The 24,836-nt window shown below is 36.7% G+C and overlaps 1 protein-coding gene across 3 annotated transcripts in view; it reads right to left on the bottom strand.

Annotated features, from left to right (window-relative positions):
- Nucleotides 1-804: 804 nt before the first annotated feature.
- LOC102972834 (general transcription factor IIH subunit 2) overlaps nt 805-24,836 on the bottom strand; it is a 35,668-nt gene continuing 11,636 nt past the window's right edge. For 2 of the 3 annotated variants that reach the window (XM_042987884.1, XM_042987887.1), the window contains exons 5-17: nt 24,114-24,200; nt 21,875-21,925; nt 21,496-21,550; nt 17,416-17,521; nt 15,893-15,983; nt 15,652-15,739; nt 14,324-14,431; nt 11,442-11,505; nt 9,568-9,671; nt 8,207-8,309; nt 7,541-7,637; nt 4,988-5,027; nt 805-1,310 (exon numbers count right to left, since the gene is read on the bottom strand). In XM_042987884.1, the coding sequence (XP_042843818.1) occupies nt 1,264-1,310; nt 4,988-5,027; nt 7,541-7,637; nt 8,207-8,309; nt 9,568-9,671; nt 11,442-11,505; nt 14,324-14,431; nt 15,652-15,739; nt 15,893-15,983; nt 17,416-17,521; nt 21,496-21,550; nt 21,875-21,925; nt 24,114-24,200 (1,041 nt within the window). In that variant the 3' untranslated portion in view covers nt 805-1,263. The remainder of the gene's footprint in view (nt 1,311-4,987; nt 5,028-7,540; nt 7,638-8,206; nt 8,310-9,567; nt 9,672-11,441; nt 11,506-14,323; nt 14,432-15,651; nt 15,740-15,892; nt 15,984-17,415; nt 17,522-21,495; nt 21,551-21,874; nt 21,926-24,113; nt 24,201-24,836) is intronic. The other variant, XM_042987897.1, reaches the window with a different exon arrangement.

Raw genomic sequence — 24,836 nt, 5'->3', positions numbered from 1 at the left:
CGCTGTTCCCATTTATTATCTCTTTTGAGTATACTGGTGCTACATGTGGCCACGGTAATCTTTTAAGTTTGAATGTTTAAACTTAAAAAGACCCCTTTTGGGGCGTCTGGGTGGCTCAGTCGGTTGAGCGTCCGACTTCGGCTCAGGTCATGATCTCGCGGCCTATGAGTTCGAGCCCCACGTCGGGCTCTGCTGACAGCTCAGAGCCTGGAGCCTGCTTCCGATTCTGTGTCTCCCTCTCTCTCTACCCCTTCCCCACTCATGCTCTGTCTTTCTCTCTGTAAAAAATAAATAAACATTAAAAAAAATAATAATTTTAGATGCATGAATTCTGTAATTATATTCTAATTGTTTAATTAAGCCTAAAGAAACCCCTCAGGTGGGTGTAGCCATAATAATTTCCTAACTACTGCTTTTCTTTTTTAATTTTTTTTAACATTTATTGATTTCTGAGAGACAGAATGTGAGAGGGGGAGGGGCAGAGAGAGGAGACACAGAATACGAAGCAGGCTCCAGGCTCCAAGCTGTCAGCACAGAGCCTGATGCAAGGCCTGAACCCATGAACTGCGAGATCGTGACCTGAGTCGAAGCTGGACACTTAATCAACTGAGCCACCTAGGCGCCCCTAACTACTGCTTCATGTGAGACGAATCTCAGTGAATTCACACTTATACTTTTCTTTTTACACTAAAATTGAATAAAAATAAACTACAGATTCTTCATTTACTTTAATTATAAGGCAGTAAAACTGTCATATCAATTTAATAATTGTAAATAACTTAAATACAATAATGTATAATGACTGAAAACATTGTTAACTCAAAATAATAGAAAACAAAATTGAGTAAAGTACTATTGAAATCTGGGCATTTCTATGACAAGACATAAATTTTAAAATGTAATAAAATCCTACATTTTATTTTTTACTTTTTTTTTTTTTTAAGTTTATTTTATCTTTTAGTAATCCAACATGGGGCTCGGACTCAGAACCTTGAGATCAAGAGTCTCATTCTCTTCCAACGGAACTAGCCAGGTGCTCCAATCCCTTATTTTTTCAGCAAAACCTTCTTAAATCATATTTTCCTTTCAAACTGGTCTTCATATTTTAACTGGAACTTCTTTTAAAGGATCATTTCATTTACAGTTGCAGATGTCCTTTTAACACATACAATGTGCACTATATGCTGGAATCAAATCCCTGAAGAAGTTGGAATCTTATGAATACAGCCAGGACAGCAGTGGAGAGAATCGTGAACAAAAACATCACAGTCCACACAGAAAACATTTTGGCACACAGCACAAACATAGACCTGCAGTGAAAAGAAGAAAAGAGATTTTAAAAAATAGTTTCCCAGAGTTAAGTGCAGCATAGCTAGAAGACATTCACACTGCTTTGCTCTTCCATTATCAATTTGCAATTATCCTTATCAATTTGCCCCGCCCACCTACCTATTATTTCCACTGTACTATTTATTCTCAAATCTCAGATGGTTATTTTTCAAAAAAAACCCTATTCCTTAGAAATCAGAAAATTACTTTGTTTTGACTCATTACAGTCTGTTGTATTGTAAGACACTGTCAATTGCTTCATTTTATGTAAATGTCTGGGGAAGACACATGAACTTGAAAGCAGTGCTGGTTTCAAAGGCTTAGAGTGGTCATTTCTCTGATGCGAATAAAAAGAAAAGCATGGGAGCACCTGGTGGCTCAGTCGGTTAAGTGTCCGACTCTTGATTTCAGCTCAGGTCATGATGATCTCACGGATTAAACACCCAGGGCTCTGGGCTGTCATGGCACAGACTGCTTGGGATTCTCTCTCTCCCTCTCTCCCTCAAAATAAATAAACTTAAAAAAAATCTTAAAAAAAAATAAAAAGAAAAGCACAAAATTGTAACACAGATTTAGTTATTGCTGGGGAATGACCTCACAACTGCACAAATTATATTCCCCTTTTACTTAACTATTGAACTACTTAATATGGGAAAAGACACCAATAAGATAAAATTTAAAAATCTATAATTCTATCAGTATTACATATAGGGATACTTGTGCCATGGAGTAAAATTGCCAAGGCAGCACCATACACAGATAAAAAAATTACTAAATCTCAAAAAGTATACAAGTAAAGATGTGTTCTTAAAAACAGTCAAATGATGGCACAAAAATAGATGCTAAGATCAATGGAACAGAAGAGAGAACCTGGAAATGGCCCCACAAACGTATGGCCAACTAATCTTTGACAAAGCAGGAAAGAATATCCTATGAATAAAAACAGTCTCTTCAGCAAGTGATGCTGGGAAAACTGGACAGCGACATGCAGAAAAATGAACCTGGACCACTTTCTTACACCACAGACAAAAATAAACTCAAAATGGATGAAAGACCTAAATGGAAGACAGGGAGCCATCAAAATCCTTGAGAAGAAAGCAGGCAAAAACCTCTTTGATCTTGGCCACAGCAACTACTTACTCAACACGTCTCTGGAGGCAAGGGAAATCAAAGGAGAAATGAACTATTGGGACCTCATGAAAATAAAAAGCTTCTGCACAGTGAAGGAAACAATCAGCAAAACTAAAAAGCAACCAACAGAATGGGAGAAGATATATGCAAACAACATAGCGGATAAAGGCTTAGTATCCAAAATCCATAAAGAACTTATCAAACTCAACACCCAAAAAACAAATAATCTGGTGAAGAAATGGGCAAAAGACATGAACAGACACTTGTCCAAAGAAGACCTCCAGATGGCCAACTGACACATGAAAAAATGCTCCCTCCACATCACTCATCATCAGGGAAATACAAATCAAAACCACAATGAGATACCACCTCACACATGTCAGAATGGCCAACATTAACAACTCAGGCAACAACAGATGTTGTCAAGGATGTGGAGAAAGAGGATCTCTTCTGTATTGTTGGTGGGAATGCAAGCTGGTGCAGCCCCTCTGGAAAACAGTATGGAGGTTCCTCAAAAAACTAAAAATAGAACTACCCTATGACCCAGCAATTGTACTACTAGGTATTTATCCAAGGGATACAGATGTGCTGTTTTGAAGGGACACATGCACCCCAATGTTTATAGCAGCACTATCAATAATAGCCAAAGTATGGAAAGAGCCCAAATGTCCATCGACAGATGAATGGATAAAGAAGATGTGGTGTGTGTGTCTGTATGTATGTATGTATATATATATATATATATATATATATATATATATATATATATGATTACTCAGCAATCAAAAAGAAGGAAATCTTGCCATTTGCAACTACATGGATGGAACTAGAGAGTAATAGGCTAAATGAAATTAGTTAGAGGAAGACAAATATCAATATGACTACACTCATATGAGGATGTTATGATACAGCACAGATGAACATAAGGGAAGGGAAACAAAAATAACATAAAAACAGGGAGGGGGACAAAACAGAAGAGACTCATAAATATGGAGAACAAACTGAGGGTTGCTGGAGGGGTTATGGGAGGGGGGATGGGCTAAATGGGTAAGGGGCATTAAGGAATCTACTCCTGAAATTAGTGTTGCACTATATGCTAACTTAGATATAAATTAAAAAAAAAAAAATTAAAAAAAAAAAAAGCACATTTAACAGCATAGTCTAAGTTCAGACCTTCAGAAGGACAGTCTGGTAGCATATATTAAAATGTCAAATATGAATGCTGAATATGAATACTCTTTGACCTAACAATTTCTGTTCTGAGTCCCCAGAGAAACCACTGTGTATATGCAGAAAGAAATATGTACCAGATGTTCCCTGCATCATAGCTTGTAGCAAAAAAACTGTAAGAATCAAACCCACTCCCCGTCCAAAAAAAAGTCAAAAGATTCAATGGTGGTTATAATGAGGATGAAGCTACCAATGTCAGAGGCACGCAAAAGTTAATAAAATTGTTTTATCAAATATGAGAGTAAAACAAGCAAGCAATCCTGCCAACTAATATTTTATATAGTGTATAATATATATATATTATATATATAATATATAATATTTTATATAGTGTATAATATACAAGTACAGTTTTAAATATGGACACATTACCAATAAAAATAAAACTACACACTGATCTTATCTGCATCTTTACATCAGTGTATACATTCAAATTGCACCCTTCAAAATTTTTGAAAATATTTTCTAATTGGCACAATCGGGGAACAACCTCTGGTCTGAAACCACCTTAAATGGTAACTTCAAAGTACACTGTGACAGAGCCTAAAGCAAGGTATGGAGAAAAAACTTTTAATACTTTCCATCTAAATGCATTTTAGCTTGCAAACTAAAGACAGTTTAAAGTACTAAAATATTATTACAGGAGGGGCGCCTGGGTGGCGCAGTCGGTTAAGCGTCCGACTTCGGCCAGGTCACGATCTCGCGGTCCGTGAGTTCGAGCCCCGCGTCAGGCTCTGGGCTGATGGCTCGGAGCCTGGAGCCTGTTTCCGATTCTGTGTCTCCCTCTCTCTCTGCCCCTCCCCCATTCATGCTCTGTCTCTCTCTGTCCCAAAAATAAATAAAAAACGTTGAAAAAAATAAAATAAAATAAAATAAAATATTATTACAGGAAAATTAGAATGGAGAATTATAAAAAAAAACCTAATTTTTAAAAATTTTATTTATTTTTGGGAGAGAGAGAAAGAGAGCATGATTGGGGGGGGTGGGGGTCAGAAAGAGAGGGGGACAGAGGATCTGAAGAGGGCTCTGTGCTGACAGCAGCGAGTCTCATGCGGAGCTCAAACTCACGAACTGGTGAAATCATGATCTGAGCTGAAATCAGATGCTCAACCAAGTGAGCCACCTAGGTGCCCCTATTTAAACTAATTTACTTCCATTTACCCTCTACCTACTGTTATCCCTTCTGAGGGATAACCTGATAAGAGCCTGGTTTTTAATAATATATTGTAAACTTCTAATGCTATTTCCTCGGTATTTCTTAGACAATACTTAGCATTTAGAAAGCACATGAACTTACGTGCTGGTCTTTTAACTCCCCCTGACATCCATAACAAAATCTGAAAAAGAAAGTTTAAGAATTATTTGTTAGGAACTCACTTGTTAATACAGTTCGGCAAAATCTCAGTAACAAGAATCCTGTAATTAATAAGTAATTATCTTTACATATGACTTTTGTGAGAAAGACAGAATCAAGAATACCAATAATTTAAGAAAATTCTATAGTCCCAAGGTCATCTCACAAAGCAAAATTCTACCTTAAAAAATTTTTAATTTTTCAGATAAAGACAGGTATCATGTTTTCACTCATAGGAGGTAGTTGAGAAACTTAACAGAAGACCATGGGAGAAGGGAAAGAAAAAAATATATATCTATATAGTTACAGAGAGGGAGGCAAACCATAAGAGACTTTTAAAGAGAACAAATGGAGGGTGGAAGGGAGTGGGGGATGGGGAATGGGTGACGGGTACTGAGGAGGGCACTTGTTGGGAGGAAGCACTGGCTGTGGCATGGAAGTGATGAACCGCAGGAATCTACAACCGAAGCCAAGAGCACACCATATACACTCTATGTTAGGTAGCTTGAAAAAATACATATGTACTTCATTATATTTTATACAATTATATACATAATTATATATAAACTGGAAAAAAAAATTGAATCACTATGATGTGCACCTGAAAATAACAGGATCTATGTCAATTATACGTCAATAAAAAATTGTTTTGGCTAAAAAATAAAAAATAAATTAAAGTCGTAAGAAATTTTTAATTTTATTTTCATCAAAGTTAAATACGAACACACCTTTCCTACTGGGATTCTGCCAGGGAATTAAGCCCTACAGAAAATAATCTGAGTGACTATTTTGCAACTCTCCTGAAGACAGCAGACAGCTGGTACAATTCTAGGTGGACAGAAGAGAAATTAATTTATATGTGGATGCCTAAGTGCTTAATTTTCAAGGAATGGTTTAAAGAGTTACAAGATCCCAAAACGGGGGCACCTGGGTGGCTCTGGCATCTGATTCTTGATTTAGACTCACGACCTCAGGGTTTGTGAGTTCCAGCCCTGTGCTGGGCACCATGCTCATAGCATGGAGCCTGCTTGGGCTTCTCTTTACCTCTCTCCCTCTGTCTCTCTCTCTCTCTCTCTCTCTCTCTCTCTCTCTCAAAATAAATAAATAGACTTAAAAAAAAAAAAAGAAAAAGTTCTGGGCACCTGGGTGACTCAGTCAGTTAAGCAACTGACTTTGGCTCAGGTTATGATCTCGTGGTTCCCGAATTTCAAGCCCAGTGTTGGGCTCCGTGCTGACAGTGCAGAACCTGCTTGGTATTCTCTCTCTCTGTGCCTCTCTCTCTCTCTCTCTCTCTCTCAAAATAAATAAATGAACTTAAAAAAAAAAAAGAAAAAAAAAACCTGACTGCAAAAAAATAGAGGCCCTCTCCCCATCCACCCCCACTTCATTTCCAGTTCCCCACTTGCAAAACTTTTAACTGTTTGATAGTTACCTACGCTTACAGTGAGATCTCGTTTTTTTCTGGCATTGGCTATAGACCTCCTACTATGGAAGATGAGAATTTAATTCTCTTTCAACCTTCTTGAACCAACAGCATGTATACACACAACAAATTCTCAATTCTTTCTACGTAAAGACATAATTTTGAATAGAACAATATTAAATGTTTGGTTTTATTATGACTACATAAACATATTCAGCTGAGTCATGTAATAAAACTCTTCTTTTCTTCAAAATATTTCTTGGGGCACTTCGATGGCTCAGTTGGTTAAGCCTCTGACTTTGGCTCAGGTCATGATCTGGTGGTTCATGGGTTTGAGCCCCACGTTGGGCTCTGTGCTCACAGCTCAGAGCCTGGAGCCTGCTTTGGAGTCTGTTTCTCCCTCTCTCTCTGCTCCCCTCCGCCCTTGCTCGTGCTCTGTCTCTCAGAAATAAACATTTAGAAAATAATAATAAAGTACATTAAAAAAATATTTTCTCACTGGAGGCATCAGGGTGGCTCAGTTGGTTAAGCATCTGACTCCTCTTGATTTCAGCTCAGGTCGTGACCTCACGGTTTGTGAGATAGACCCCTGCATGGGACTCTGAGAGCAGATTCTCTCCCTCTCCCTCAAAATAACTAAATAAACTTAAAAAAATATTTTTTTTCCTGGAGTTAATAACTATATTGTGGTCCACAACCTTAGTTTTCTATGTAATTATCACCAACTCAGCCCCAACCTTTCCCTGAGAAGTCTCAAAGCCTTCTCTATGTTCGCCTCCATCAGGAATTCATCCTCCAGGTGACATCTCTCCTGGCTGGAGCATTCAGACCTTCTCCAAATTGGATTATTTATTCTCCATATCTGATACACAATTGTCATTCTGTAATCTCCCCTTAGCATCATCCTAGGGCTTTCTTTAGATAAATATTCCTAGGGCTTTCTTTAGATAAATATTCCTATTCTCTTCTGGTTATTCTCTTTCTCAGTTCCTTTGGACCATCTCTTCCACAGCTTCCCCAGAAAGTCTTGTTTTGCGGCCTTACAAGTCTGAAAATGTCTTTATTCTACCTACATTTACTTGATAGGTTTGCCAGGTATGTAATTTAGGTTGGTAACAATTGTCACTCCAAATTTTGATGGAAATTGCTCCCTGGCAGCATCCAGTATTGCTGAAAAGCAAAATAATTTTAATTCCAGATTATGTAACCTAACTTTCCCTCTCCAGAAATGCTTACAGTTAGTATTTTGCTGCATATTCTAAAATTTCACAGCAATAAATTTTAGTGTGGGTCTATATTTCCTAACTATGTTAGGCACTTGGCAATCCATTTCAATCCACCAAGTTCTGTCCTTCAAAAGTAGAAAGTATCCTTTAGGAAAGAAATAGCTAAAGAACATTAGACCACAGTATTAGACCTTCTGGATAAATCCTTTGGTTTTACACCACAGAAACTGGCTAAGGCTACAAATCAGGGCTCTTTTGTTGTTTTGGAGAGCTGATGTATCAGCATACGACTACACTTACTATATATCGATGGGTTTAGGAAAATTAATTTCTGGAAATCCAGATCTCTCTAATAATGAGTCATTTCAGTCATAACGAAGGCATTCTACCATCTTATTCTCTGTATCAGAAGTAATCTTGCCCAAATTAATATGACTATCTTTTTATATGTAGTGACAATGCATTCAAACATTACCATGTATAGTAGATACAAATTAATCAAAACTCATATACCTTTCTCCATTATGTTCTTCTAGAGGAATCTCTTGAAAAGCATCCAAAGGAAATAAATGATGATAAGACCGTGCCAAATGGGGAGCAGACACCAAAGTAAGACCTAACAAATAAAACACAGAGTCATATTTAATAGCCCAAACCTCATTAAGACAATGGCTGAGGGGCACCTGGGTGGCTTAGTCGGTTAAGCATCCAGCTTCAGCTCAGGTCATGATCTCCCAGTCTGTGAGTTTGGGCCCCGTGTCAGGCTCTGTGCTGACATCTCAGAGCTAGAAGCCTGTTTCAGACCCTGTGTCTCCCTCTCTCTCTCTCTGCTCCTCCCCCATTCACGCTCTGTCTCTCTCTCAAAAATGAATAAATGTTAAAAAAAAAAAAAAAAACAGACAACAGCTAAAATGTGAAATGATAGGCTAAATATTTTCAAGGTTTTTTTTTTTTTTTTTTAGGACTGCTGGTATTCATTTCTTTATTTACATGTCTCTTAAAAAGGAGATTCCAGGATGGAGTCTTACTTCTGTCACTAATTGTGTGGACCTCTCTTGGCCATTAGCCAACTTATAAATGAAACAAAATGCTACAATTCTATTACTTTTAATTCCTCATTCTCCATATATATATATATACACACATATATATACACATATATATACACACACATATATATACACATATATATACACACATATATATATATACACACATATATATACACATATATATATAATATATACACACATATATATACACACACATATATATACACACACATATATATATACACACATACACACACACACACACACACACACACACACACACACACACACACATATATATTTTATGAAAGTAAGAGCTGCGGGGCGCCTGGGTGGCTCAGTCGGTTGAGCATCGGACTTCAGCTCAGGTCATGATCTCACAGTCCATGAGTTTGAGCCCCACATCGGGTTCTGTGCTGACAGCCTGGAGCCTGCTTCAGATTCTGTGTCTCCCTCTCTCTCTGCCCCTCCCCGACTCACGCTATGTCTCTCTCTTTCTCTCAGTCAAAAATAAATAAACATTAAAAAAAAATTTTTTTTTAGTTTAAAAAGAAAGTAAGAGCTGCAAAAACGTCTACCAGATCTACTGCAATACCTTTAAAGAACATACTCATTTCAGAAAGAGAATCAGAAAACTGTTCTAGAATGCCATGGTTATTCTTAGAAATGAAGTACTGAGCATTCAATTAAAAGATATACTCTTCTCACAGATTAAATACAGAAACATAGGCAGAGCTTAATACTAACATTTACTTTAATAGCAATATATGTAAGAAGCTATTAAAGATTAATTTACTGGATAAAGGATAGTTTGTTTCTTACCACAGATTTTACATTCAACTGGAAGTTCACAGTACTTTGCTCGACACTGTGGGCAGAAATACCCTCCTAATGTAAGTCCTGGCTCAGTGTTGCTATCCAAGTGCCTGTGGGAGGAAACATTACTTTTAAAATGATATATGACAATGTGAATGGTTACAGCAAAAGAGAGTATCCTACCCTGTAAAATCTTGAAGTTGTTTCATAGTTTACTTACGCAAGGTTCATTCTTTACTTTTTTTTCTCTCTGCATTTGTTTTGAATAGTGTGCATTAATGTCTTTGTTTTCTGGGTTTTTTAAAAAGTAATCTCTACACCCAACATGGGGCTCAAACTCACAACTCCAACATAAAGAGTCGTATGCTCTACTGACTAAGTCAGCCAGGCACCCCATGTTTTCTTCTTCTCACTCATGTTTTCTTCTTCAGGGACTCACCTGCTGTTAATCCCATCCAGGGTATTTCTCATCTCAGACATTTGTGTCTAGAACTTTGATTTGGGTCTTTTTTGTAATAGCTGTTTTAACACCTTAACCACTAATTCCATCAACTGTGTTGTTTCTGGATATGTTTCTATTCAATGATTTTCTCCTTGTTATGGGTGATATTTTCATACTTCTTTGCAGGCCTGGTCATTTTTGATTGGCTGCCAGGCATTATGAATTTTATGTTTTAGGTGCCGGATTTTTCTGGTATTCCCTTAAATATACTGGGGCTTTTTCTAGAATGTACTTGGAAATGAAGTATAGAATATTCTAGAATATACTTGGAAATAGTTTGATCTGTTCAAAACTTGCTTTTTATTTCATTAGGCTGTCCATAATAGCTGTTAGTCTGGAATTAATTTGGTTCCATTGCTGTGAACACTGTTCAATGCCCATTGTTAAAAGGTTTCTCCACAATGACTGTGAGAACATGAAATATTTCCTGCCCCGTGTGAGCTCCAGTGACTATGCTGCCTGTTCCTCTTCAGTGGTTCTTTCCTGGGCCTCTAGTAGCAGTCATAGGAGTGGGATAACCATAACTCAGCTGATGACTCCAGGGAAGTCCCTGCAATCCTAAGAGTTCTCTGTACAGCCCTTTACTTTCTAGTACTGTGCCTAGAAAATTCTAGCCATTTCAGCCTCCCCAAACTCTGAACTTTGTTTCTTCAACTGATCAAGACCTCTAGGCTCTGTGTGGGTTTCCCCTCCTACAATGCAGCCTAGATATTTCTTCTAGGCAGTAAGCTGCACTCACAGGGCTCACCTCATTTGTTTCCCTTCTTTCAGGGATCATTTACCTGCACTGTCTGTTGTCCATGTCTGAAAATCATTGTTATATGTTTTGTCTGGCAGGAGGGAGAAAAGTAAATTCAGTCCCTATGGTACCTTTATAGCTGGAGACACAAGTCTTACTTGTGATTTTTAACAATTATTTTAACTTTGCTTTATAATTATGTAAAATATAAAGTTCTACAGTTAAAACAAGGTATGTTCAGAAAAGTCTAGGGGCCATCCCTTTGCCTTTCTCTACACACTGCTCAGGTAAACATTTTTTTAGTGTTTACTTTTTATTTCAATTAGTCTTTTTATCATTAATATAAACATACTGTATATCTAGTCAAATCTCTGCCTTCATCTTAGAGGACTGGCAGTATACTATACACTTTTCTCTACTTTGCTGTTTTACCTAATAATATATCCTGAAGATTACTCCACAGGAGTAAAGGAGATAGTCCTCACTCCTTGTTATAGCTACATAGAAGGTAACCTTTTACAAAAGCCGATACACTGCAAGCCCATATAACTTTAGCATTTTTTTTTTAACTTATAACTTATAGGAAGGAATTTAAAACGTAAAAACATCATCACTGACAGTTTCAAAGTTTTTACTTACGCCATGCTGAAAGAGGGTTTTGCATCTTGATCAGACAGAGAAGCAATGGTATGCTGAGGAAATCCTTCATAGAAGAAAATGTATTACTTTCTTTTTCCAAGCACATAGCAAAATTCTAGGACTAGGAAGCTAAAAATGTTCCTACCAGAAAGCCCACAAAGTTGTACAAAAGTTCTCTCTCCTGCCTTTTAGAATGGTTTATAGTATGTATAGTAATACCAGGTTATAAAAAAATTAAAAGTTGAGAATATGGGGGAAAGATCGGTCCATACATATGGCCATAGATTCTAAAGTTTATAATTTTCTAGTTCAGTAACAACACGTGCTGCTTTTTAAAAAGAAAATGTTTGTAATTTTTAAATCCTTCTGACACAATTGAGAAGTCTATTACATAGCTGTCCACTTTCATTTTATATAAGAATATACTTCTATGTTTAAAATTTTGGAATGCCCAAACCCATGTAATTTGCTTTCCATACATATTTTTTTAAGGAAGTTCTTTTTTCTTTTTTTAATGATTATCTCTTTATTTTGAGAGAGAAAGAAAAAGCACGCGAGCACAAGCAGGAGAGGAGTAGGGATAGAGGGAGAGAGAAAATCCCAAGCAGACTCCATGCTGTCAGTGCAGAACCCGATGTGGGGCTAAATGTCATAAAACTATGAGATCATGACCCGAGCCAAAATCAAGAGTTGGCGGCTAACATGAGGCACCCAGGTCCCCCTCCATACATATTTTTAAATTCTGAAAACAAGTCCAAGAGAAGCAGAAACCATAAAAAAACATTTCATTACATAAAAAATTTAAGTCTATCTACAGATCAAAACAAGTAAAGGTAAAGGTAAATGGCCAAATGAAAAAATATTTGCGGCAGGTGACAAAAATGGGTTGATATTCCTAAATGGCTCTAACAAATCAATTTGAAGAATACATTATTATAAGTTTAAATAACTTTAAAATGGGCTAAAGAAATGTTATCAGTAAATAAAAAAAATTAGCCAACCATAACATTTAAAATATATTAATTGTTTATGGCAAGTATTATTCTGTATGCTTTAAGCGTATTACGTTAATTGTTGCAACACACGAGATAGACACATCATTTTACAGATAAGGAAACAGGAGAGGTTGACCAGTACTAGAAATGGACTAAAAAAAGACAGAAAAGCATTCCATCTCACTAACAGTTAACAAATGTGTATTAGCAAAGAAAACAAGAGGTGCTTGGGTGCTTCAGTCAGTTGAGCAGCTGATTTCAGCTCAGGTCATGATCTCACAGTCAGTGAGTTCGAGCCCTGCATCAGGCTCTGCACTGAGCGCTCAGAGCCTGGAGCCTGCTTTGGATTCTGTGTGTGTCTCTCTCTCTCTGCTCCTCCCCCACTCACGCTGTCTTTCTCAAGAATAAATAAACATTAAAAAAAAATTTTTTTTTAAACACAACAAAATAAATCAAAGGGCACCTAGGTGACTCAGTCACTTAAGCCTCTGACTCTTGATTTCTCAGTTCATGATCTCATGGTTCCTGGGATTGAGCCCCATGGGCTCTGCGCTACAACACTGAGCCTGCTTGTGTTTCTCTCTCTCTGACCCTTCCCCAGCGGCATTTGCAAGCGCTTGCTTATGCTCTCTCTTTCAAAATAAATAATAAACATTTTTATTTTTAACTTATTTTTTAATGTTTGAGAGAGAGAGAGAGCGAGCGAGCACATATGCGTGGGAGGGGCAGGGAGACAGAGAATGGGTGGCTCAGTCAGGCATCCAATTCTTTATTTCAGCTCAGGTCATGATCTCACCAGTTCATGAGTTCAAGCCCCACGTCGGGCTCCATGCTGATAGTGCAGAGTCTGTTTGGGATTCTGTCTCTCCCTCTCTCTTCTGCTCCTCCCCATCTCGTTCTCTCTCTCAAAATAAATAAATAAACTTTAAAAAAATGTATAAAGAAATTCTTTCTCATACTTAAAAAGTTTATGCCTTTTTCCATTGTAAACATGATAAGTGTTCATTATAAAAGTTTTGGAAAATAGAAGAAAACGAAAAATTGTTTCAGACGATGCAAAACCCATCATTCTTCTTTTCTTGAAAAAAAATCCCTTTTAAAAAAAATATTTTACTTTATTTATTTTAAAAGATTTTAAGTAATCTCTACACGTACAGTGGGGCTCAAACTTATAACCCTGAGATCAAGACTCACAGGTTCTACCAACTAAGGCAGCCAGCTGCAACCCCCCAAAATCCCTTTTAAACAATGTGATGTACCTCCCTGCAACCTTCTGTGTTTGCAGTTTGTATTACATAGCTTTGATCAAACAGTACAAAGAATTTTGTAGCTTATCTTTTAAATTTCTTAACACAATAAGAGTTTTTCTATAAATGCAGTGTCTTTGTACCTTTCTAGCTTTAAAAATAAAACAAAATCAGTAATGGCTGTTGTGACAGGACAACAAATGGTTTTATTATTTTTTTTAATGTTTTATTATTTATTTTTGAGGTACAGAGAGAGAAAGAGAAAGACAGAGAGTGAGTGGGGGAGAGGGAGAGAGAGAGGGAGACACAGAATCCGAAGCAGGCTCCAGGCTCTGAGCTGTCAGCACAGAGCCCCACACAGGGCCCAAACCCATGAACTGTGAGATCATGACCTGACCCGAAGTTGGACACTTAACCGACTGAGCCACCCAAGCACCCCGGTTTTAGTTTTCTTTTAACTTCTTTGTACTTTCCAAGATTGCTTCAACAGGATAATTTTCTCTAATTATAAAATATTTAAGTTAAAAGAAATAAATTCTTAAGCATTAAAATAAATTTGTACAAATGAAAACAGCAAGTCTAATTTGACCCCAGTCATTTTTAAAAATCCATTTTACAACAACATAAAATAAACACTTACCCATACGAATAAGTGAGCATTCAGAACCTGAGCTAGCAGGTGGAGGACTGACATGATGTGTCAGCAATTCTTTGTAATGGCTTTCATCTAAGATAACATGGTATGTGCCTAGGAAGACGAAAAGTAAAAGAAAAAAAAATCAGCTTTCCAGACATGAGTATCAATTGTAATTTCTACATAATTCTGTAAGTTATACCATCTGAAAATGTACATTTTCAAAATTAAGTATTTAAGTTAAATCATCATTTTTCAAAAACCTCGTTTAACTGACATCTCTAAATTGACTTCTCTAGGAATAACTATAACTACAATTTAATTAGAGCCAAGTTATAAGATCTTTATTATTATTTTTTTAAATGTTTTATTTATTTATTTTGAGAGAGAGAGAGAGAGAGGTTGAGCAAGGAAGGGGCAGAGAGAAAAGAAGGGAGAAAGAATCCCAAGCAGGCAAAGCCTGATGCAGGGCTCGATCCCACAAACAGTGAGACCATGACCTGAGCCAAGATCAAGAGTCGGACACTTAACCAACTAAGCCACCCAGGTGCCCCTAAGATCCTTACAAAGTATTACACGTTAGTGAAATTTCTAGCATTTCAAGAGTCATAACACTTCCTCTAAATACTGCCATAACTACTAAAAAGTTCTTGCATTTTGAGATGATATCTTACAGAATCAATAATACATTTAAGATGACTATCGGGGCGCCTGGGTGGCTCAGTCGGTTGGGCGTCCGACTTCGGCTCAGGTCACGATCTCGCAGTCCGTGAGTTCGAGCCCCGCGTCAGGCTCTGGGCTGATGGCTCAGAGCCTGGAGCCTGCTTCCGATTCTGTGTCTCCCTCTCTCTCTGCCCCTCCCCCGTTCATGCTCTGTCTCAAAAATAAATAAAAACATTAAAAAAAAAATTTTTTTTTTAATTAAAAAAAAAAAAGATGACTATACATATTACAGACTTCAGGACATGAAGTGATTCAAATTTAGTAGCTTGAAAATATCCTAATTTATAATTTTTTCCCATGTTTATTTATTTAATTCGAGAGAGAGTCAGAGAAAGAGCAGGGGAAGGCCAGAGAGAGAGACAGAGAGAGAGAGAGACAGAGAGAGAGAGAGAGAGAGAGAGATTCCCAAGCAATCTCCACGCTACCAGTGCAGAGCCCCACGCAGGGCTCTACCTCAAGAACTGTGAGATCATGATCTGAGCTGAGATCAAGAATTGGACATCCAACTGACTGAGCCACCCAGGCGCCCCGAAAACATCCTAATTTAATTAATCAATTGTTATTTCTTACATAGTAATTATGAATAAATACTGAAGATTCTAGATATATACCACCAGTTTCACGAGCAAGTACAGTGCAAACCCGAACCTCTGCAGACAATCCGATAACAGACACTCTAATTTTAGTTGCCTTTAGGGTCTTCATAAAATCCACGTAAACGGAGCATTTGGGGGGGAAGAAAAAAACATGCAAGAATTAATGTGCTTGAAAAACAAGTTTCTGAAAACTAGTAATAAATTCACTACAGAATTCTCCTCTGGCTTTTATTATAAAGAAATGTACTGATTCTACCTTGATTAGATCATAGATATTAGATGGATCACAAGTTGTGAGGCTGCTAAAGATGATTAGCACTTCTCTACTTGTATGTCCAGGCATGTGTCTACAGAAAGATAAAACATATTCCAATTAGGAGATTAATTAATTAATTTACCTAGAAAAAACAGTATAGGTGGTTTATTTATTTAGACTACTGTTTTAACACCGCAAAGGAATGAATTGCGAGTATACTCTAAATACGTCAATGTAAATTTTTCTAAAATTAGCTGCACAAAAAATTGATTCATTCATTCATTCCATAAATACTGACTGAATACTGTTTTTAGGTTCTGGGGATAGAGTAATAAGCAAGACTGAACAACATTCCTGACATCATGAAGCTTACAAACTAGGAGATTCATTTCATACAAAGTCTAAAGTGTACATTGGAAAGTATGAAAATACCATATAGATCGACTTTAAGGTGTATCTTGACAAGAGTAACATACTTCTTTTTTACACTTATTGATTGACTTATTGATCAATTTATCTATCTATTTATTTATTGAGAGAGTGCAGAGCAAGCAGAGGAGCTGAGGGAGACAGAGCATGAGAGAGAGGGACAAAGACTCTTAAGCAGGCTCCACACCCAACACAGAACCCAGCACAGAACCCAGCATGGGGCTTGATCTTACAATCTGAGCCAAAATCAAGAGTCAGATGCTAAACCAACTGAGCCACCAAGGCACCCCAACATACTTCTTTTTTAAGGCTATAATTTAACCTCATATTTGATTCAGACTCACAGTACTCACCAACAGTAGTTTTTGTGTATCAATTACACAATAATTCATGGGACTTTAAGATGTGATGAGCTGTTTTCCACTCTATTAAACAGATTTTTATGCTTTTGGGGGGCAATTTTGTCAGTTATTTCTAGCTTTCTTGCTTTTATCTTCATTGTTGGGCTGATTTCATTTGTGGATGTTGCTATTGTGCCTACCTTTAATATGGGTGTTACCTCCTCACCTACTTCAAAACTAGAAAAATACCTATTATATAAAAGTACAAAAACCAGGACGGACAATCCAGGAATAAAATATATGAGCTAATACTAACTGAATATTTCTATTAGGGTCTTAGCTACATTCCACATACTTGAACTTGCTGGAAAAGTGTGCTATTGATTAGCAGATATACTACAAAACAAGAAACGTCAATAAATGTACAACAAACTCACAATTAATTTCACATTAAATTCCATATATAATCAATTTTCAAAAAAACATTTCCCATCAACATTTTCTTTGTACTAATACTGCTACAGTTTTAGTTATATTTTTCTAAAATCTTTAAGAATCTATCTTACCAGCTAAAATGTAAAATAAAAATTACAAATCAATACCACACTAAACATCATCAATGACATTACATATTTCTCTTAATAATAGTTTCGTTACAGCTCAGTTTATGGACACACATATCAAAACATTATCATCTCAATTCACTCAAAAAGCTTGAAATGAATTATAAATAAAAAAATGTAAAATACCAACTTTAGAGTTTGCATAGCCATGCTTAATGAGTTATAGAGAGATGGTTCTCCATGGCAGGTCATATCTACAGCTTTCTTCAAAGATGTAATGTGTTTCCTTGGGTTTCCTAAAATAGAAATGTAATAATCTACTTATAATAAAATTTTATTATACATTATAGAAATTTGTGTTTTCCTAAAATAGAAATGTAATAATCTACTTATAATAAAATTTTATTATACATTATAGAAATTTGTGTTTTCCCTAAATTTACTTATCCATGTTGTTAAAGAACAGAATCTCCTCAATTTACATTTTTATAGCAAGTTACTCTTCTATGAGGAATGTTTGTTACATAAACTTTTACTTCATATTGAAAAACAGAATAAAAATAACCTGCTTCTATCTATTAGCACACATTTTTTTTTCTTATAATTTAAGTACGCTCCAAATCCAACAAGGAGCCCATGACCAGCCTGAACTCACAAAACTGAGATCAAAACCTCAGCTGAGATCAAGAGTCAGATGCTTAACCAACTGAGCCACCCAGGTGCCCCAACACACGTTTCTTTTTAACATGGGGTTAGAACTCATGACCCTGAGACCAAGAATCGCATGCTTTACCAACTGAGCCAGCTTGGCGCCCTATTAGCACATACTTTAAATGTTATTAAAGTGCACAACTTTTTACTTTTTTCCCTATTTCATCATTTTAGAAACTCATACATTTTAACATTTTAACATCTCCGAAATCACACTGTGTCTTACAACCAGTAGCAGCCAGGCAGCATCACTGCCCGGTTACATGTGAACCTATGAATGGCTACTGGGATGTTGTACCAACTGCATTACATACACTGTCCTATTCATGTTCAGTTTAACTGCCATTTAAAGTGTTTCTAGGGCCCTGGGAGGCTCAGTCTGTTGAGCATCTGACTCTTGATTTTGGCTCAGGTCATGATCCCAGGGTCGTGGAACTGACCCCCACATCAGGTTCCGCGTGGAGCAGGGAGCCTCTTAAGATTCTTTCTCTCTCTCCCTCTGCCCCTCTCCCCTGCCTGTGCGCTCTCTCTCTAACATAATGTAATGTAACATAACATAAAGTATTTCTAAAAAAGGTTATAATGCAAAAGGTGATATTTTTATGTAGAAAGGCAAAGAACAGAGCAGTGAAGTATAAATTTATTATTAGTGAAGCAAAAATGCATTGAAAGAAGAATGACTGTAATTTCCTATTTTTATTCAGGGGATAAAAAAGGAATTTTATATGACCTAAGAAAGGAAGATTTCCACAAATAAACATAGCTGTGTTATCTTCTGTTACTGAAGCAACATCTGAAAAGATGGTCTATTTCATACCAAGCAGTACATATAAAGTGAGGAGACATTGCCAAGTTCTTGAGAATAGGTATCAGACATGTCAAATTATCAAGGAGCTAGTGTAAAATATAATTTTTTTCTTTTTTTGGTATGAACAATTTACATCATCATCGGATACTATGTCAAAGTTTAACTGCTAGAGTGTTTCCTTCTTGATGGCTCATAAAATAAAGGCATCTTACAAATGATGTAATCTGAGATTCAATGAAATATAGTTAGACATTTTCTATTTCAACACGGTCTTCACTTTAATGAAAATCAAAACATTATTAAATTGATTTTACCATATACTTCATCCAACTACCTCCATACTGTTGAACAATTCTTCCCAATTTGTCACTAGTATATTTGTAAAATGAGGCTTTTTCTTCTTTCATAATGTTTCCTAAGTATAAATTACAAGGAACAACCATTTTTATGTCTTTTCCCAAAAATGTTAAAAAATTAATCAGCCCATAAGCACTATAAGTACCAGTTTCTCCGTGGTTCAACAAGCAGTATACTGCTTCTCAAACTTCATTCTCCTCATTGAAAATACATAAAACAACTAAATGTTGTTGAGTGGTTTTGCTTTGTTTTTTGATCATTTGTTTGTCTAAAAATTTTTTTAAAAAGTTTATTTCTTTTGAGAGAGAGAGACAGAGTGCATGTGGGGGCAGGAGGCAAAGAGAGAAAAGGAGTCAATCCCAACAATCCCAAGCAGGCTCCATGCTGCCAGTGCACAGCCTGACATGGCGCTCAATCTTATAAACCGTGAGATGATGACAGAGCTATTTAGTTTTTCTTTTTATTCTGGTATGAATTATCTGTCTTCTTTGTCCATTCATCTCCTTGGAGCTTCTTGGTGTTCTTATTTATCTAAATAGGTTTTAAAATACTAAGCATTTGCCATTATTTAATATATTTTTCAAGTATTTATTCTTGTAATCATAAAATTTAAAAAATGAAAATTACCAGGGCATTGGGATGGCTTAGTCAGTTAAGCACCCGAGTCTTGATTTTGGCTCAGGTCATGATCTCTCGGTTCCTGAGTTCCTGAGTTCAAGCCCTGAGGCAGGCTTTGTACTGTCAGCACAGAGCCTGCTTGGGATTCTCTGTCTCCCTTTATCTCTGCCCTTCCCCTGCCTGCACACATACACACACACACTCTCTCTCTCTCAAAAATAAATAATAAAGATTAAAAAAAAAAAAGAAATAGTGGTACCTGAGTGGCTCAGTCAGTTAAGCGTCCAACTCTTGATTTCTGTTCAGGTCATGATCTCAAGGTCAAGGGATTGGGCCCCGTGTTGGGCTCCTTGCTGAACATGGAGCCTGCTTGGGATTCTCTCTCCCTCTCTCTCTACCCCTCTCCCTGATTAGCACTCTCTCTCCCCCTCTCAAAATAAATAGACATTAAAAGAAAGAAAGAAAGAAAGAAAAAGAAAGAAAGAAAGAAAGAAAGAAAGAAAGAAAGAAAGAAAGAAAAGAAAAGAAAAGAAAAGAAAAGAAAAGAAAGAAATGCAAAGTAACTCACTAGGTCCAAATTCCTCCTTTCTTAAGTGAGAAACAAACCTAACAAGTTAAATAATTGGCCACAAGACAAACACCTACCCAGTGGCATGACCAGAACTTAAACCTACATTTCCTGGCTCTCCATCCACTTCTCATTCTACCATACCATACAAAATATTTTGTTCATCTCCTACTATATTGTGAGTACAGGAAAAAAGCCTACTACATTACTGTCAGTGTGGTTTATAACAGTGATTCTAATCAGAGAGACAAAGGGTGCCCTCAAGAGGCCTATCAGAATATCGAGAGGATTTTTTTAATTAAAAAAAATTTTTAACATTTATTCATTTTTTAGAGAGAGAGAGAGACAGAGTGTGAGCGGGGGAGGGGCAGAGAGAGAGGGAGACACAGAATCCGAAGCAGGCTCCAGGCTGTCAGCTGTCAGCTGTCAGCACAGAGCCCGACTCGGGGCTCAAACCCACAAACTGTGAGATCATGACCTGAGCCGAAGTCGGACGCCCAACCGACAGAGCCACCTAGGCTCCCCTCCTGAACTTTTAAGATGATAAAATTCAGTTAGGCATGCCATATAAGCAGAAAAACTGAGTTATTAACAATATCTACAATTCAATTTTTAAACTCTTTGTTCTTTAGAGGTTTAAATTAAAAAAAAATTTTTTTAATGTTTATTTATTTTTGAGAGACAGAGAGACAGAGTGAGAGCAGGGGAGGGACAGAGAGAGAGGGGGAGACACAGAATTTGAAGCAGACTCCAGACTCTGGGCTGTCAGCACAGAGCCCGACACGGGGCTCAAACCCACGAACTGTGAGATCATGACCTGAATTGAAGTAGGTCGCCCAACCGACAGAGCCACCTAGGCGCCCCTAGAGGTTTAACTTTTAAAAAATTAATTTTAAGACTAAGTGGATTTTTAGAATGGTTACAATAATTTTATCTTAATTCTTTCGAGATAAGACTGTATGAATCTTAAACATTTACATTCACTGCAGTAGTATTCATTACTGTACAGAACTCAATTTAAAACAGTTCATCTTAAATACCAAGAGTTTAATGGAGGATTTAATGGAGGGTTTATTAAGTGTTTCACAATGAGAGTATAAAAGAAGTCTTCATTTTACTTATTAGGCAACCTTATAAACAGGGTTACAAACAAGGTTGAGTAAATAGAGCCAAGTCCTTGAATCCTATGAAGGTAATTTTATGCATACCTGAGAGTTCGGTCAGTTTTTCAGCTCTTTTACTCTTTGTTACAATTATTCCAATCTCAAAATAAAAACAAAAATGATCATTAATTTAACAATTTATTTTTTCTTGAAAAGAATGTACATAACCTAAATTAGTAATTACAAAAGAAATAAGAGAAATTTTTTCTCATGATGCTTTTGACATAAATTTAGCTATGATTTCACTGCACATTATTTAATTTCTAGAGTTACCTTACTTTTCATTGACAAATGTACCAGAAACTGGTACACAATCTGGATCACTTAATAATCCACAGAATGTATGCCCAATGTTCTAAAAATAAATTATAATTGGCAGTAGTATCAGGAATCTAATTGTGAATTCTATCACTTATCTACATACCTGACTAATGGGATTTTGATCAAAATACTCTTCTACGAAGTATTCCAACAACTGTTTAAAGAAAACAAAAACACTAGTTAAGGGCAAAATAATAACCATACAGAACATGTTTGGTGAAACCTATTTATTAAGCATCACTTTATGATTTTTAAAAAATGCTTAGTAAAAACATTAAATGAGAATAAGTTTAAAAATATTAAAAATAAAAATCACAACACTAAATAAGCCTGAATTTAAAATGGTAGATGGTGAGACAGGAACAATCTAAACATGGAAAGATCCAATGAAGCCAAACACAGGAGAATGAGCAGAAGTGGGGATGGGTTTTGACAAATTAGGAATAATATGAATATGTTTATAAGCTAAGGGGACTGATTTGAATTAAGTCCAGAGACAGTGAAAATTCGGTAAGGAAAAGGGATAACTGACTGACAAAGCAAGATGCTGACTGGAGTAGGAGGATAGAAATTAAGAGCATAAATAATTAGCCATTTTGGCGTATCATTTTTCAAAATGATGTGGTAGCACTTCTACTTATAGTTTATAACTCAAAAAAAATTACATTCTTTAAAAAAATTTCTTCATGGGAATGTACGATATTTACTCAGGGGAAGAGGATAGAAAGAAAAAGAGTGACCAAGTTCCAAGGCACTCCAGCATTCGAAAATTGGAGAGGAGCCTGAGAAGCAAATCAAGAGACTATCTATAACCAAAGTCAAAAGAAGAATGGGTGGGGCGCCTAGCTAGCTCAGTCCTTAGAGAGTGCAACTCTTGATCTCGGGGTCAAGACTTCGAGCCCCAAATCAGGGGTAGAGTTTACTTACAGCACGCGCGTGCACACACAAACACACACACACACACACACACACACACACACACACACACTAACCAAAAAACAAAAGAGGGACACCTTTCTGGGAGAAGTGGTCAACTGTTTCAGTTTCTGATAAAGATAAAAAGGCACTGAATTTCACATCCTGGAGGTTATGGTGGACCTTTAAAATGTAGTCGTGAAGACAACATTCCAATTGGAGTATGTTAAAGAGAGAATGCTGTGGATATTAAACTGTAGAGAGCTGACTAATATTGGAATAAGCGCACACAAATTCACTAAAAGAGAAGGTAAAGGACAAATCGAATCTAGTAAATTTTAAGAACTTGTGTACAAAAAATGGAGCAGAGGATTCTGAAGAAGGATGGCTTCTCCCTCACCCTACTCCTCTGAAGCCCCATTCATGACTCATACAAGTCCCACAAAATTTCACCAATACACTTGCTTTTGGGAAAAACTAAAGAGAAGAAGTATTTTTATTTTTTCCCTCTTCTGCCAGAAATTATGAATGCATAGGGAAAGAAATCAAAAACAGACTTTCCTTGTCAGAAGATAACAATTCAAACTTCACGCTTAATTGGGGGGAAGAGTTCAAAGTATGAGAATATCTCCTCATGGAAATGCATTACACCCTCCCTCCCTTGCCCATTAGTTAAGAGTAAACAAGAAACAGGACAACATAATCTCAAAAGAGAAAAACGGATCCCCAGAAACCCAACACAGCCTGCACGCCACCCAAGCTGAGCTCCCTCCTTGCATGCACACACTCCATCCCAGTTGCTATTCTCTTAGGTCACGGAAAAGTGCATGAAATACAAAACACCCAGGCTAAAATTAAGCATTAGAAAAGAAAAGATGATCCACATAAAAATCTGTTCATGAAGGTTCACAGCAGTATTATTCATAAAGCCCCCCAAAAGTGGAAATAACCCAGTGTTGTATATAATGGAATATTGTTTGCAAAAATAAAGACATGAAGTACTTGAAATGCTACAACACAGATGAATCTTGAAAACATTATACTAAGTGAAAGAAGTCAGTCACAAAAGATGACATGTTGTATGTTTCCATTTATATGAAATGTTCCAAATAAGAAAATCTATAGAGACAGAAAGCACATTAGTGGTTGCCTCGGCCTGAGATGGATTGGGGGAAAACAGGGGGTGACTGTTAAATGGTACAGGTTTTTTTTTTCTTAGTAATAATAAAAATGCTCTAAAATTGACTGTGGTAATAATGTTGAACAACTGTAAATTTACAAAAAACTTTAACAGTATACTTGAAATAAGTTAATTTTATGGTATGTGAATTCCATCTTAATAAAGCTATTATAGTAAAAAAAAAATTTATTTTAGAATTCAGTGTCCTTTCCCACATTTAGTATAAATAAGAATGATTTTACTATACCTTTAAAGTACAAGTCAATCTATTTGGCTTTAAATCTTGGTCTTCCATTGTTCTTGATCCATCTACTACCACATAAAGATGACGCATCTACCAAAAAAAAGGTAGACAATTCAAAAATGAAGACAATTTTCAAAAACATTTTTGACCAAGAAATAAAAATGTCATTTACTATTTACATATTATACACACACACACACATACACACACACACTTTATTTTTTTTAAGAGTGGGGGTATGTGCGGGCGAGCGGGGGAGAGGGGCAAAGGGAGAGGGAGAATGTTAAGCAAGCTCCATGCCCAAGGTGGCGCCCAAGGAGGGGCTCAAACTCACAAACCCATGAGATTATGACTTGAGCAGAAATCAAGAGTCAGACACTCAACCAATTGAGGCACCCAGGGAGCCCTCTTAACTTATATTTTTAATATATCCTTTTAAAAGGTCTGTTGACTTAGTATTGTTTATTCTGTCAAGACAAAATGTTTCTGTAACCCAGCTAGTTCTGTCCTGGTAAAGAAAAAAAAAATAGGGGCACCTGGGTGGCTCAGTTGGTTGAGCATCTGACTTTGGCTCAGGTCATGATCTCACGGTTCATGAGTTCGAGCCCTATAACGGGCTCTCTGTGTCAGTGAAGAACCCGCTTCAGATACTCTGTCTCCCTCTCTCTCTGCCCCTGCTCCACTCGCTCTCTCTCTAAAATGAATAAATAATAAAACAAATTACAT

The sequence above is a fragment of the Panthera tigris genome, chromosome A1, assembly GCF_018350195.1.
Source record: "Panthera tigris isolate Pti1 chromosome A1, P.tigris_Pti1_mat1.1, whole genome shotgun sequence".
Classification (NCBI taxonomy): domain Eukaryota; kingdom Metazoa; phylum Chordata; class Mammalia; order Carnivora; family Felidae; genus Panthera; species Panthera tigris.
The sequence above is the reverse complement of the archived record's forward strand: the minus strand, read 5'-3'. Positions and strand labels throughout refer to the sequence as shown.